The sequence below is a fragment of the Dromiciops gliroides genome, chromosome 3 (genome assembly GCF_019393635.1).
Source record: "Dromiciops gliroides isolate mDroGli1 chromosome 3, mDroGli1.pri, whole genome shotgun sequence".
NCBI classification, from domain to species: domain Eukaryota; kingdom Metazoa; phylum Chordata; class Mammalia; order Microbiotheria; family Microbiotheriidae; genus Dromiciops; species Dromiciops gliroides.
The window spans coordinates 498467099-498483652 of record NC_057863.1 but is presented as its reverse complement, the minus strand read 5'-3'; the positions used below and the strand labels follow the sequence as shown (position 1 = coordinate 498483652).

General features: G+C 37.9%; 1 protein-coding gene across 3 annotated transcripts in view; it reads right to left on the bottom strand.

Annotated features, from left to right (window-relative positions):
- The window catches only part of PRDM10 (PR/SET domain 10), a 160548-nt gene that overhangs the window by 60751 nt on the left and 83243 nt on the right, over positions 1-16554 (bottom strand). For all 3 annotated transcript variants that reach the window (XM_043994757.1, XM_043994758.1, XM_043994759.1), the window contains exons 6-10: positions 15206-15447; positions 12717-12920; positions 9780-9852; positions 8583-8700; positions 248-377 (exon numbers count right to left, since the gene is read on the bottom strand). In XM_043994757.1, coding sequence (XP_043850692.1) covers positions 248-377; positions 8583-8700; positions 9780-9852; positions 12717-12920; positions 15206-15447 — 767 coding nt within the window. The remainder of the gene's footprint in view (positions 1-247; positions 378-8582; positions 8701-9779; positions 9853-12716; positions 12921-15205; positions 15448-16554) is intronic.

The following is a 16554-nucleotide window of genomic DNA, read 5'->3' as shown; positions in this document are numbered from 1 at the left end:
AATCAGATCTAATTCTATTCTAATACTTCAATAGACATCATCAGCCTGAGGTAGGAATGACAAATTCTTGTGGCATGCCACATGAGGACAGATATCCTTGCTTGCTTCTCTCTAATCATATTTTCATTATCAAAAGCACACAATCAATATGAAGACACGAGCATGAATTTCTTAACACTCAGTCTTTACATAACAAAGTTAGTACATAAGAAACAGGTTCTATTTCCCCTCCTCAATCCACAAGTACCTGTGTTCCTTCCTCACACTTTTCACCATTTTCATTGGTCACTTCCAAGCGCATGAATTTTGGAGGCCGACCTGGCCGTCGTCCTGGGCCAAACCTCCTCTTCCCTCTCCCCCTGCCTCTGCCCCTTGCTCTGTGAAAAAAAGAGGATGTTTGGTTTAAAATAGTCATATCGTTCACCAGGTCTGCCATAACTAATATTGCCTTATCTTCTAGCTAATATGTCCCCGAACCTGATTATTTAATTCTAAAATAGATATGATTTTGGGAGAGTGTTTCTAATCTACATTTATCATCTCTGCCACTTATATAACTCAAAGGGATGTTTTGAGGACAAACAAGTTTATAATGTAGAACAGATTTAAATGATGCAAAAGATGTTATCAAAATACAAGGGATTACTGTCAACTTAGCGTTTGCGTCTGAAAATCTTGAAAGCTGTAACTGCCCAGAATCAATGTGAGAAACTTTGAAAAGACATCCTTAGAGAATGTGCCTAGAAGACATCTATTAGCCAGCACCCAATGGAGGATTTAATTATTTCACTTACTTTTTAAATTATTTTCCCTATGTCCAAGTGAAACATAACTATGCTAAACAATTGCCTCTCCTTAGACTCTCACTTTCTAGAAGAGAAGGATTTCCTAGCTCAACTTTTCCATACAGGATTCAGTAACTATTAAACAAGCAATCTTCATTGCCTGCCAAAACTTATCAAACCTCCCAACCACCACGTTATTTCACATAGGAATAAATAATTCTTGTGCAGAATTATTTATCTACAAAAAACATGAAAAATAACTTTAATATCTATCAAACTGTAGGTAAGACATTTAAAGACATAGGCATCCAAGGTGGGATTTTCATCTATTTTTCCAATTGAAGATTAGAATTGGAGAGAAGGAAGGGCAGGAGGAAATAAGGATCTGTCAAGTTAAGAAGTGTCAAAGAACAGGATTTAGTATTCTGGATCATGTATTAAAATAATGAAACACTAGGCTACTGGCTAAGAATGGTGTCTACAATTACAAAGAATGCTACCCAACTCCTAACAGCGAGGTAATGGACTAATAACCAATGTGGGAAAGTCTTTTGCTTGACTATGAATATTTGTTGAAAGGATTTCATTTTTTATTTTTCTTGGGGAGAAGGAGTCATTAAGATTTTTAAAAAATATTAAACAACTGAAAAAAAATCATTTGAAAAACTAAACAAGAAATGTATCTATTATCAAGATGGCCAGGAAAGAAATACTTGTCCTAAGATTTGCCAGTCTGATCAAGAGGACTTTAAGCTGTCTAATGGTAAAGGGAAGTAAGGAAATTTAGAAGGGGTAAGAGGCAGTTCAGATAAAACTGATATAACAGATACCATGGAGGATATGACAGAAAAACAAAAAGAATAATGGAAAGAAACCCAGATAGGACCTAAAAAGAAAAATAATGGAAGCAAGCACGGGAATTCATGAAGCATAAATACCTAAAAGGTTAGGAATGGTAAGGAAGACCTAAAAAGTCTATAATCCAAGGGACAGAAGATGGGTAATGGGTATTATGAACTTGGAATTCCATCTCAAGAAAACAAATGCTGTTGAAGGGCAAACACACGCACACAATGCTTGTGGCCTTGTGAATCCATAAGTCACAGCTATTTCTTAAGCACCTCTCTGTACCAGGCACTGTGCTAAGCACTGCAGATATAAAGAAAGGCAACAATTCCTGCTCTCAAGGAGCTCCCTAGCCAACATGAGAACAACTATGGACAAACAAGCTATTTATAGGATAAATTGGAAATAACCAACCAAGGCAAGGCAATAAATTAAGGGGGATTGGGAAAGGCTTCCTGTAGAAGGTGAGGTTTTAGCTGGGAATTTAAGGAATCCAGGGAACCCAGGAGACTGAGATGCATAAGGAGAGTATTTCAAGTATAAGGAACAGCCAGTAAAAATACCCAAAGTTGGGAGATGTAGTGTCTTATGCAAGGCACATCAAGGAGGTCAGTGTCTATGTATTGAAGGGTAAATGGTGGAAGAGAGAAGATATAAAGTGTAAGAAGACTGGGAAGGGGGAGAGGGTGGGAGGAGGTTATAAAGGGTTTAAATTTGATTGTGGAAGGACAGAGAGCCCCTGGAGTTTCTTTAAAAAGGAAGTAACATGCTTGGACCTGTGATTTAGGAAGAACACTTTGGCAACTGAGTGGAAGAAAGACTAACATAGGGAATAGACTTGTGTCAGGGAGACCAAACAGCAAACTATTTCAATAGGACTGGCACAAGGTGATGAGGGTCTGCACCAGGGTGATGGCAGTAATAGGAGAGAAGAGGACATATGCAAGACATGATACAAAGGTAAAATCAATAAGCCTTCACAACAGATTGGATGAGGCTTGAGGATAAGGAGCAGAGGATAACACCTAGGTTGTGAGCCTGGTGACAAAGAAGATGGTGGCACCAAGAACAGTAACAGGAATGTTAAGAAAAGTGGAGTATTTAGGGACAAAGATGAATTCAGTTTTGGACATACCAAGTTTAAGACATCTATGGCCAAGATGTCCAACAGGCAGTTGGAGACATGAGAATAAAGGTCAGGAGAGAAGTTAGGATTGGATAAGTAGATTTGATAATCATCTGCAAAATGATAATGATTGAAATTAACAAGTGAAATAGTTTAGAGAGAGAAGAGGGCCCAGGACAGAGCCCTGTGGGACACCATCAGTGAGTGGGCATGACTTCAATGAAGATCTAGGAAACAAGACTGAGAAAGAATGATTAGATAGGAAAGAGGAGAACCAGGAGAGTGTTCTATCACAGAAACCTAGAGAGAAAAGAGTATTATCAAGAAGTAGGTTCAGTGTAGAAGGCTATAGGTGTCATGAAGGATGAAGAGTTTGAAAAGACTATTGGAGGCAGCTAGGTGGCACAGTGGATAGAGCACTGGCCCTGGATTCAGGAGGACCTGAGTTCAAATCTGACCTCAGACACTTGACACTAGCTGTGTGATTCTGGGCAAGTCACTTAACCCCAACTGCCTCACCAAAAAAGAAAAAAGAAAAAAAAAAGACTATTGCAACTGGCAATTAAGTGATCATTGGTAACTTTGGAGAAAGAATAATTTCAGTTGAAAAATGAGGTTGGAAACCAGACTAAGAAGTTAAGAAGACAGAAGAAAGGAAGAGAAGCCATCTATTATAGATAAACTTATCAAGAAATTTGGATACAAAATGGAGAAAATTATATGAGATGATAGCAGAGATGGATGGATGAAGTGAGTTGAGGATGGAGAAGATATGAGCATCTTTGTAAGGCAGGAGGGGAAGGAGCCAGTAAAACATGAAGAGATTGAAGATGAGTGAGAGTGAGAATGATAGAAAACCAATCTGCTGGAGAAGACAGGATGGAATGTAACCCCATGTGAATATAGAGAAGGGCCACCTCATGATGTAAGGGTTGCAGGTTGTTAAGGGGCTAAAATTCTAGCTAGTCTGTCTAAAATATCCAATGAGTGGTCGCCAATAAATTATAAGCTTTAGCAAGAGTTAGACTTTTAAGCATTTATTAAGGAGAATAAGAATTTTGGTAAAGAGAGAGAAAGGCCTAGATTCCTATCTATTAAAGGGAGAGCACATTTCTAGCTCCGCTCTCCACCAGAGTCCAAAGGCAAGAGCCCCAGAGCGAGCGTCAGTCTCTTCCTTCCTCCTCCCACTAGCCGCGTCACTTCCTGACGCCAAAGAAAAGACTCTTGGTCTTGCCCTCAAAGACCTTCACTTCATGGGTGGAATTCTTCTACAGTAAGTCTCCAGCAGGTGGCGTTATTCCAATCGTTACCTGGAGATAGTAGCAGAAGGTACCCAGGAATTGTGAATTGAGGAGGAGGGAAGATGAGGAAGCTCTTGGTAAATGGCCTCAATTTTTTGAGTGGAATATAGGGAGGCAGATCTCAGTGACAACCATACTATGAAGGGAAAGGGAAAGGAAAAGATTTAAGATGAAAGTCTGTTATCTACAGATCACATATTCCAGAGAGGACAGAGGAAGGGTTGGGTAGGGTTACAGTGGGTCATTGGTGGGGTTGAGTGAAGGTGCATAGTATTAAGGACAGGTGGGGGATGGAGAATGCAGTTTGTATCATGGTGGCCTGGAAGGGTCTTACCAGAGGGGAGTCTATTACATTGCCAAGTGAGTTCAGGGCGGTTATTAGGATTACCAGTAGTTCAGCCTCAGGTTAGTATCCTCTCAGGGTATCTGGCAGCTCAGTTGAGAGGTCCATTGGGGAAAGCAAATGGAATAGCTTTTCCCTCCTAGCCTTAAAAGTAGGCCAGGCTGGTACGTAGGTAGAGAGAACAGGAAGGAAGGGAGTCTCTCTGTCCCCTGCAGGCTTGAAGGATCCCCTGTAGGCAGGAAGGGCTCCCTGCAAACAGGAAGAAATCAGCCTAGGGGACTGGCAGGGAATGGAATAGCATTTCTCTAATCCCCCACTGGCAAGGAAAGGCCAGGTAGGGAGGACTACATGTAATGGAACAGTGTCTGTCTAATCCCCAGTAGGCAGATACTTTTCTGAAATCAGTCACAAAAATAGCACAAAAGATATAGAGATGGCAGGAGAGTTTAAACATTTGGACATCTGCTGGAAGTCTCATTCTACTAAAAAGAAAAATCTGAAAAAAATTCTTGACTTCCTTTGACGTCAGTTTCATCGTCTATGAAGTTAAGAAAGCAATGAGGTCATTTATCATGGTTCCTCAGTAAGAGGTTGAAGGACAGTGGGAACATTGAGATGCAGATGCATGATAGCTGTGAACAAGTATTTGAAGGGCTGCCATATGGAAGAGGAATCAGACTTGTCTCCTTGGCCTCAAAAAGCATAAGTAGGAGCAATAGGTAAAAACTGCAGGGAGGCAGTTGACTAAAAACATAGAACAACTTTCCAACAATTAGATTCATCCAAAAGTAGAATGGGCTGCCTCTGAAGGAAATGGGTTTTCATCACTGCAGGTGAAGCAACTCAACCATATTATATAAAGATCTGCTAAAGGGATTGGAATGTTTAGCCTAGAAAAGGAAAAACAACAGATACAGGGTAACTGGTTTAAAAAGTGGATCTAGGGGGCAGCTAGGTGGCGCAGTGGATAAAGCACCAGCCCTGGATTCAGGAGTACCTGAGTTCAAATCCAGCCTCAGACACTTGACACTTGCTAGCTGTGTGACCCTGGGCAAGTCACTTAACCCTCATTGCCCCGCAAAAAAAAAAAGTGGATCTATCTTCTTTCACAACATAACTAATGCAGAAATGTGTTTAATGTGATTGTACATACATAACCTATATCAGATTGCTTTCTGTCTTGGGGAGGAAGAAGAGCAGGGAGGGAGGGAGAAAAATCTAGAACTAAAAATCCTATGAAAATAAATGTTGAAAACTATCTTTACATGTAACTAGAAAATAATTAAATACTTTTATGATTAAAAAAATAAAATAAAAAGTGGATCTAAAGGGCAATGATTAATGGAAGAATTTCAATCTCAAGGGACATCTTTAGTGATATATCAGAGTTCTGTTCTCAAATCTCTTCTATTCTACATTCCTATTAATGACTTGAATAAAGATAAAAGATATATACTTATGAAAAATGTTGAATGACACAAAACTTAGAAATAACTAATGTTAAGTGTTGACATTAGAATATAAAAAAAATTTCCAGCTGACAAAACAATGGTCCAAAGTTAACAAAGCATTTAAAATTGACAAATTCAAAGCTCTGACTTTAGATTTTTTCTTAAGTTCAAAGCACTAGTATAGGACAATGAAATATGTAGTTAGGCAGTACTTCAAGCTGTTTTTTTAAAAAAACGCTTAATTTAAGTAGTCAATGGAATATCCTAGATTCTAAAAAAAAAAAGAATATTAGGTCATACTAATACAAATCTTGCGTTTAAAGCAAGAAAATTAATAATCTCACTATAATTTCTACTGGTCAAAATACATCCAGAATACAATGTTTAGTTCTGGACCCAATTATTGAAGATCTTTCACAAACAGCAGTATATCAAGGAAGGACAATAAGGACAGTGAGGTAACTCAACCATATTATATAAACATCTGCTAAGGAGACTGGGATGTTTAGCCTAGAAAAGACAGGGACAGCTAGGTGGTACAGTGGATAAAGCACTGGCCCTGGATTCAGGAGGACTTGAGTTCAAATCCAGCCTCAGACACTTGACACTTACTTAGCTGTGTGACCCTGGGCAAATCACTTAACCCTCATCATCCGGCAAACACATGCATGGATGCACGTGCGCGCACACGCACACACACACACACACAATGGATACATGATAACTGCCTTCAAATATCTAAAAACTTGTCATATGGAAGAAGGGATCAAGCTACTCTGTGCATCTCCAAGATCAGAATGAATATAAATGGTTAGAAGTTATATTATGGGAAGGGAATAGAATGGAGGGAAACAGTTATGATTGATTAATGATTGATTGATGATAATGGCAGAATGTATGGTACTTACTTTGGTGGGCTACTGTGAAGAAAATTCTTTTTCAAGTTTAAGGTATTATATAAAAGTTATCTAATACTATTGTTGCAATAACCAACCTCATGGGTTTATTGTAAGGAAATCTCTCTTAAAGTACTATATAATTAGTTGAGAACTATCTTTACATGTAATGGAAAAAATAAAATACCTCATACATTAAAAAAAAAAGTACTATATAATTGTAGCTTACTATAAATTAAAAAAATGATGAGCAGGATACTATCGGAAAGACCTAGAGGGACCTACATGGGCTTATGCAAAGGGAAAATCCACTGTATACAAAAGAACAGTATTACTGTAAGATGATCTGCTGTGAATGACTCAGTTATTTTCAGCAATGCAATGATCCAAGACCACTCCAAAGCGCTTATAAAAAATGTGATCCATCTACAGAGAAAGAACTGATGGTATCTGAAAACAGATTGAAACATAATTTTTTTTTATAAAGCCTTAATCTGAAGTTTCTTGGTTTTGTCTATTTTCTTTCACAACCTGACTAATGTGGACATGTTTTGCATGACTACTCACATATAACTTATATTGAATTGATTGAGTTCTTGGAGAGAGGGGAGGGAGGGAAGAAAAGAAGTTGGAACACAAAGTTTTTAAAAATTGATGTCAAAATTTGTTTTTACATGTAATTTGGAAAATAAAATTCTAAACAAAAAAAACTTTTAATTAAAAAATAAATAAATAAAAGTTATAGAAGGCAGAATCTGGTTCAACATACAGATGAACTTGAGTAACAATGAGAGTTGTCCAACAATAGAATGGACAGTCTTATGAGGTGTTTGGCAGTACTCAAAAGGAAAATGAATGGCCACTTATATGGGAGATTTCTAAAAATGATTCTTCAATGAAGCAGGAGGCTAGATTATATGTGCTACAAGATCCATTTTAACTTAAAATTCTGTAAGAGGCAGAGAGGCAAAATAGGGGAAAGAATGCTCAACTAGAAGTCAATAAATACTTGGGTTCAAATGCCACCTCCAACACTTAGTTTTGTGCTTTGTGTCCAAGAGCATGTCCCTTAACCTCTTTGAGCCTCTGTTTCCTTATCTGTAAAATTCAGATGATAGTACCACCTACCTCACAAGGCTGTTGTGAGGATCAAATGAGATAATGTATGTAAAGCACTCTGCAAACCTGAAAGCACAATATAAATGTCAGCTATTGTGATGATGATGATGGTGATGTTCTATAAAGGGCTTTCTGGCTACCAATCCCTTATTAATAAGACCTGGAAAAAAATGAAATGGAAGTGTATTTCAGAGCTTGAGCAAGCTTCCACATGTACACCTTTCCTCATAGAAGTAAACTATCTATAATATTCTTAGTCCAAAGAATTCCTTTGCTTACTAAGGGTGTGGTTATGACAAAGGGAAAGAACAGTGGAGGAGAGCCAGCCAGTCTGTGGGTGTGATCTTTGTGAGGCTCCCTAACCTCTCTCTACCTGAATATCCTCATCTGTAAAATGAGGAGACAGGTCTAGATTGATCAAGAAGATATACACTAGCTCCACAATACCAACGGTCTGGTAAGGAAGCATGTACACATGGTAACAAATTCTCCCTTTGTTGATACTAATTCAGTGGAAACTGGGGGGAAATGGATTAAGAGGTTTCTCGCAGCAACTCTTACTGTTCTGTATAGACATGATTAGATACTGAATACTTGGGAAACCATTCATAGGAATCTTTCTACCAGAAAAAGCAGTTAATAAATAATACAGAAAAGATTCTGAGCCTTGGAAAATAAAGTCTCATTCCTCATTCTGTGTATACTAGAGAAACACCTGCTAAAGAAGTCCAGCTTCTCATCATGGGAATTGAGGTGCTGTTGAAGTTGCTCAGAACTTATGAATCGACGATTACATTCATAACAAGGCCAGTTCTTCTCTTGCTCTCTAAGAACTGTGTTGAAAGAAGAAGAAATATTAACTTAGATACTCAATGGTCACCAGAGAAAACCACGTCTCATCAGTATTCCTAGGACTTTTAACCACATTCAACCTGCCCTGCTGAATCACGTGGCACCTATATTTATGTGAATAGCCAGATGCTTTGTCCAATGGTCAAACAATGACACAACACATAATTATTAGGGTCCTTATCCAATTCATTCTAGAACTTCAGTGGTGTAATCACTTACCTCACCACACTAGAGAAAAGCACAAGTACAAGTACCACTCGAAAAAACACACAAGTAACATAGATATTTTTGACCCAGTGATAATGGTCTTAAACAGGGCTTTCTTAATCTTTTGTACGTCTCATGGACCCTTTTGGTCACCTGGTGAAGCCTATGGACCCCTTCCTCTGAGTTTTTAAATGCATAAAATAAAATATGTAGGCTTATAAAGAAAACCACTTATATTGAAATATAGTTATCAAAATATTTTTTTAGGAGGCAGCTAGGTGGCACAGTGGATTAAGCGCCAGCCCTGGATTCAGGAGGACCTGAGTTCAAATCTGGTCTCAAACACTTGACACTTACTAGCTGTGTGACCCTAGGCAAGTCATTTAACCCTCCTTCATTGCCCATGAAAAACAAAAACAAAAAAAAAAAATTTTTTTTTAAATAAGTTCATGGTCCCCTTGTTGGAAGTCCTTTGGCTGAAAGCATCATTCTATCACATCACTGACAGTTAAAAATCAATGTCTTTCTTGCAGCTCTTCAAAGCCAATTATGTCTAGATAGGGACTATTCTCTGATTGGGATTTATAATTTAACATCTGGAAGTTTTCATTATATTAAATATTCTTTTCCAGAAACCATGAAAGAAAATAAAACTTGTCATTATAATTTGATGCTGGCATTAAAAAGAGCCATGTCACTCTGAATAAGTTTACTGGCATATCACATGATGTAAAAAAAGTTAGAGGTTACACTGAGAAGAGGCAATATATTTAATCTTCTAGATTACAGAAAGACTTTATTTTTATGGAATTCATACAAATAACAGAAAATGTAATAAAAAAAATCAAACCACCTTTTCTTTCCTCTTCAGAAATGTCATGGATCTTCTGGTTTACAAATTCAGCATAGGATGCAGCATACCACACCTGCAGGATAAACACACATTGGCAAAAATCAACAGACACTCTCAGGTCCTTCTGATGTGCTATAACTATTCCCTCCACTTACCTGAACAAAGGAGCTTCTCCATGACCCACAAAACATAAAATGACAAATTATCAGTCATTATCAGACCCAACAGCACAAAATCCTAATACAATATTCTCCCCTTATAAACAAATCATTGAGGAGCAGCTAGCACTGACCCTGGATTCAGAAGGACCTGAGTTCAAATCTGGACTTACACACTTAACACTTACTAGCTGTGTGACCCTGGGCAAGTCACTTAACCCTCATTGCCCCACAATAAAAAAAAAATCCTTGACTACATCAACAAGAATTTATCAAATGCCTCCCATGGGCTAGGTACTACAAATACAATGGTTAAATTAAGCTTTCTTTGCCCTCAAGGAAAAATAATATATACATATATAAGCATGTACAAAATATATAGGAAACAAATGTGAGGCAATTTCAAGGTGGGTGGGGGAGACCATAGCAGTTAGGGGGATCAGGAAAGTTCTCATGTAGGAGGTGGCATTTACCTTGAGCTTTGAAGGAAATTAAGGATGCTAGACAGAAATGAGAGAGAGACAGCCTGTATAAAGGGGAGGCAGGGAAAAAGAAAGAGGATTTATTAAGCACCTACTATGTGCCTACACACTGCTAAACATTCTACAAATATATCATTGGATCTACACAACAACCCTAGATGATATCACCACCCCCATTTTACAGTGGAAGAAAACTTCAGTAGCCTGAGCTTAAGTGACTTGCCCAGGGTCACAAAGCAAGTGTCTGAGATTAAATTTAAACAGCTCTTCCTCCCTCACTCCAAGCCCTGCACTCCATCCATTGTGCCACCTAGCTGCAATATACCAAGTGTTTATGTGTGAAGAACAACAAATTATGGAAGAAAGTATTATAAAATAAGGTGGAACAGTAGGTTGGAGTCATGTTGAGAGGCCTTTAAATGTCAAAGAGAAGAGTTTGTATTTTTATCTCAGTGGTAACATGGAACCATAGAAGTTTGTTAAGCAAAGGAATGATGCTGACATGATCAAATGCTTTAGGAATATCACTCTGACAGCTGAGTGGAGGATGGATTGAAAGGGCAGAGTCCTGGGGGGAGGAGATCAACTGAGAAGCTATCAATAAATCAATAAACAGGGGCAGCTAGGAGGCGCAGTGGATAGAGCACCGGCCCTGGAGTCAGGAGGACCTGAGTTCAAATCCAGCCTCAAACACTTGACACTTACTAGTTTTGTGACCCTGGGCAAGTCACTTAACCCTCATTTCCCAGCAAAAAAATAAAGTGGTCTACCAGACACAAAGTTTGAAATATCTGAAAGGCAGTTGGAGTACCGTAGAAAGGTTAGGGAAGGAAAGGTAGACTTGAGAATCATCAACATAGAGATGGTAGTAAATCCATGAGAGCTGATGAGATCACCAAGGGCAGAAGTAAAGAAGGAGAGAAGAGCTAAAGACAGGACCCTGAGGATCCCCTATGGGGATAAAGGCCTAAACTAGAGTAGTAGTTATCTGAATGGAAAACAAGGGAAAGATGCTAAGTAAACCAGAATTTAAGCACCTGCTATATGATATACTATTAAATGCTGGGCATACAAAGAAAAGATCTTATAAAGATGGAATAGATAATACTTGGCAAATAGCTAGAATTATAAGGAAAATTATTGAAGAAAATTAAAGAGTTGAGGTTGACTCAGGTTGTAAACCACATTGAGCAGAGCAATGGTGTCTGCCTTAACGAGAAACAGGAATGTATGGAAGAGGGGGTATGTGTGGAGGAAAAGATAGTGATTTCTATTTTGGATGTGTTGATGCCCATAGGATATCCAATTAGAAATGTCCAATAGGGAGTTAATAATTATATGATCAGTAGATCCACATTTGGAAGAGAAGTCAGAGACCATTTAGTATAGCCCTCCTCATCGTTCAGATGAGGAAACTGAAAGCCAGGAAAATTCAAAAATTTGCCCAGTATCACACAACCAGAAAAAATGAGGTGGGATTTGAACCCTGGTCCTCTAATTCCAGAGCTGGTGTTCTTTTCACAGCATTGTAATGAAGGCCTAGAGCTCAGGATAGAGCTAAGGTCTAGATATGTTGCTCTGGGAGTCATCTGTATAGAGATAACTGAACCCATGGAAGCTGATATAGTCACTGAGAAAGCTTAGAGAGAAAAGAGAGTCCAGGACAGAGCCATTTTCAGGGATAGAATGTGGATGATGAGCCATGAAAGGAAATCATAAAGGAGAAGTCAACAAACAGCAGAGAAGATCCCTAGACCCTTAAAAGAGAAAGAGTCCAGGAGGAGAGAGTGGACAACAGTGTCAAAGGTCAAGAAGAATGAAGAGTAAGGAAAACAAAACAAAACAAAACAAAACACCAAATTTGGCACTAAGTGATCAGTGTAAATTTGGAGAGAATATTTTCAGGTGAGTGAGGAGGCTGGAAGCCAGACTGCCAAAAACCAGCATGTCAACCAAACACATAGAATTTCCCTCTAAATATTAAAGAATACCTCAAAAGAGAAGCAGTCTTATCTGTACATTTAAATATCTATTCATAAAAGACCAAGCTGCACAGTACAAACCTAATTCCATTAACATTTCACTGCTCACACCCACCAGGCTGACCTCACAAACCTATCAGCCCTTTCTACAGTATTAAGGAAGCCTTGTGAGGTTTCTTCAGTGCACCATCTTTGTATTTAAGAAATTGTCATCAGGATAGCAAGAAGAAATCTGGAGAAGAGATTATCTAGAGGAAATACTTTACTTGTGATCCTTCCTATCCAGAAAAGGGCACGACAAATCTCACAGCTTACCTTGAGCTCCTGTTTGGGCTCTACATTCTTTATTGTTGTATAATAAACATGGTGACCATATTGGTAAGCCACCAGGTTCTGCTCCAAGTGATTCTGTGCTGGACGTACAAACATCATCCAGTTACAAAGTGCTTCATCAGATAACTCAAACCACAGGTCTTCATGCATGTCCCTGTCTTTCCTGTCCCCTTTCTCAAGAGAAACCTACAACCAAAGAACATGAGGAAAAAGTCAGCAGAAACTTTCAACACCATATGTAATAAAGCCATAACATACTGAACATCCATCTCTGATAAAGGCATCTCGATTATCCCCTTTGCCTTCCAACCACCACTCCATATGTGGCCTCCTCAGTAGAAAGAGGAAAGTCCTCCTAATACTTCAAGAATTAGAGAATTGCCTAGCTATAACCTGAGATTTTGCTTTCCATTGTGAGTTTTAATCAGATTGTTGTCAAAACTAACAGAAAAAGTTTAAAAAGTAAGACCAGAATGCATGAATATTCTTACTAGCTCCTCCCTATCTCCAACCTACTAACTAGTGTTCCCTCTCAAGTTCCTTTTTGACCATTTTTAGACAGATGATTTTTTAAAAGGTGTTTGCCCTTGACCAGCTGGTGAGCCTTGCCAAAATAAACATACCCTCTATCCTATGACAATAAAGTTCAACATGCACATTGTACTCTTTACACCCTAAAAGTACAGTTTTTGTGACATTAGCAGCTCAGAAGCCATTTTCCCTCAATTCCTAGTTCTCTAATACATTCCTTATAGGAGAGATCAAGAGTTATCAGAGTTTCAGAGAGGTGAGGCGGTCCTATAGTATTTTTCATAGTTTGTTGTACACACCTTAACACTACATGCTCTCAAACTGAGTCGGTAAACCTCTGGTTGTACATTTTTGTATTTCCTTTTTTTATAATTTTTAAAGTGATTTTTAAAAAAGAAACCTTTACTTATTCAGTGAAAAGGTTTTTCCCCTGGCTAAACTTTAGAATGTACATTTTATAAGTATCAAAAACCATCATAAGAATGGCTAAAAGTAAGTCTTTTTCCATAGTGTTATTTACTGAAAGCATTGGATTAAACAGGCTTATGAATTTACTAAATTATTGTGAATTTGAGATCATATTCCTCTTTCATTACCAGCAATTACTCTTGTGATCAGCATCTGACCTCTCAAAGATTCCGTCATTAATCCTAATTATCCACTCAGCTCCATTTAGTGGAGCCACAAGAAGCAGGTAACTAAGAAGTAGAATTTTTTTAAGAGACAGCCCAACAGATTAAATAACATGTAAAGTGTTTTGCAAACCTTGAAATGTCATATAAATGCTAGCTATTATTATTATAATACACAGAAATCAAGGACCAAATATAAAGAACAGACCAGAGATAAATGTACTTCCTCCTCAAGTAAGGGGCATAGTAGATACAGGGTTAGCCTTGGAACCAGCAAGGCCTGGGTTCAACCTTATGGCTAAATCACTTAACCTCAGAGTGCCCCCAGGTAAGTCTCTAAGACTAAATTACATACAAATTGCTCATTGGTGGAAGGAGATTCCACAATGGAAGCTCCTCACATCAATGAAATCACAGGTCTGAACAAAAAGCAAACAAAAACTCTGGAAAGACATCAGAATTGTCAACTATAAGGAACTGTGAAAACTAGAAGAAATCTAGATCCATAAAAGAAAATTCCCTCTTTTTTTTTTTTTTTAGTGAGGCAATTGGGGTTAAGTGACTTGCCCAGGGTCACACAGCTAGTAAGTGTCAAGTGTCTGAGGCTGGATTTGAACTCGGGTCCTCCTAAATCCAGGGCCAGTGCTCTATCCACTGTGCCACCTAGCTGCCCCAGAAAATTCCCTCTTAAAGCAGGTGCTTAGGAAAACTTTAAAACAACACCCAGACAGTATTACAAGTTTAAAAATGCTCTTCCCAAGCATTTTGTACAGAAAAGGCTTTGTCTCAATGTTTAAAATACCAATTCATAAATTGTATTCTGCTAAAGTTCATCTAAGCTATTTTTAAGGTCCATTCCCACTTTGAAATATGGTGATTCCACAAAAATATTACATATTCTATGGCTCCAAATATGTTTCATTTTTATACTATTCATAAATTAAGAGTATTTCATTGCTGTATATCATGTTCAAGTCAATTATAGAAAATAAATCAGTCCAAACAAATCAATAAAAGCCTCTCTCCTAGAAAAAAAAATAAAGTTCATTGAAATAAAAATAAAAAATTGTTTTAAGGATCACATCACCATAACATTTTAAAATTACATTTCTCTCACTATTAAGAGATGATAATGAAATCTAAATATTCTTTCTGAGAAAGAAAATTTCAATTTAAACACAAAATTATTAGAAACAGGCAAAAAATATTAGAAAACAACTATTACTTAACCAAGACAATAAAACAATTGGTGCCTCTTTCAAATTGCTTTAACCTAAAATCAGGAAGGAAATACATTAAGCATGCTACCTTTAGATGAATATAACAGTCTTTCAGTTCTGATTGTGTGACAAGGGGCCCCTCCACAGGGCCAAACTGGGTACGTTTGGGAATACGCCTTTTGGAAAACACTCCTCCTAGGAATCGGTCTATGTAGAGTACCAGAGGCAGACTGGCTCTTGCTCTGGTAAGGACTGGCCGATTGGGGATGGGATGTAAGGGCCCATGTTTTGGGCATACTGAAGAATGTGCATTATTGCACTCTTCACACCCTGAAAAAGACAGAAGAACTTGAGGAACAGGCAAATATTACTAAGCACATGCAATGGAAACATCACTAGACAAAAGAGTTCACTAGCCCCCTGAGATACAAAATGCTGGCCTGAAGACTTCCAAAATTCAGTCCTTGGTGCCAAGATACTTAAGTTAATCAGCTTGCCCAACTTCACTTTTTAGTGCTTGTGGAAGATTAGACAACTTTTGTAGCAAAAAACAATAAAATTGCTATTTTTCATTACAATCAGGCAGAACTTGTTTATGTCCACATAAAATAAAATGAAAGCTAAACAGCATCTGAATTTCATATTGCTGTCACATCTCTAGGCTGCACAACAATTATTATGATGGTCACTAAAAACAGAAATCAATTAAAATTATGTCTGGAGAAAAATAAAACAGATGTATTCTTTTGGGTCACACAATCTGCTAAGATTATTTATTCAATTTCCTCAAGGGAAGCTGAAGGAGAAACACCATTGTCTGTGACATGAGCAACTCAAACAGAAAAGGCACTGAACAATATGAGAATTCAGTGGATACCATCTAATGATAATAGGCAACATACTGTGGAATAGGGAACTACTGTACTGTAATATTCTTAGTACATGATGGTAACAGTGGATACATAATGAACTGAACTCAGAGCAATGGAAAAGCCAATGAAATGAAGGTTCTTGAAAAGAGATAATACAACATACCTCCTCCCTCACAGCAGAGAGGTGGGAGACTACTAGGACAGAATATGTATACAAAGTCAGAGAAGGTTTCCATATCAGATTCTTTTGTTTAATTGTTTTTCTTTGTCATAAGGGAAGGTTCGATCAGGAGGGGGGAGGTGGCAAATGACTGTGATGTAAAGACAAAAGGCATCAATAAAACGATTTTTTAAAGATGACATAGGTTAGTTGTGTCATTAATATATGTGCTTTGAATTGTTTTTCAAATAATGACAATTTTACATTGATTCATTTGAATTCTCTCTGGATCTTCCTTCATAGCCAATGGCATAAATGTATGAGATAATTGGCCAGAGTTAGATACAGTTTTTGGCCATAAAACAGAGTAAAAAAACATTAGAATATATAGATAATGTCACTGGC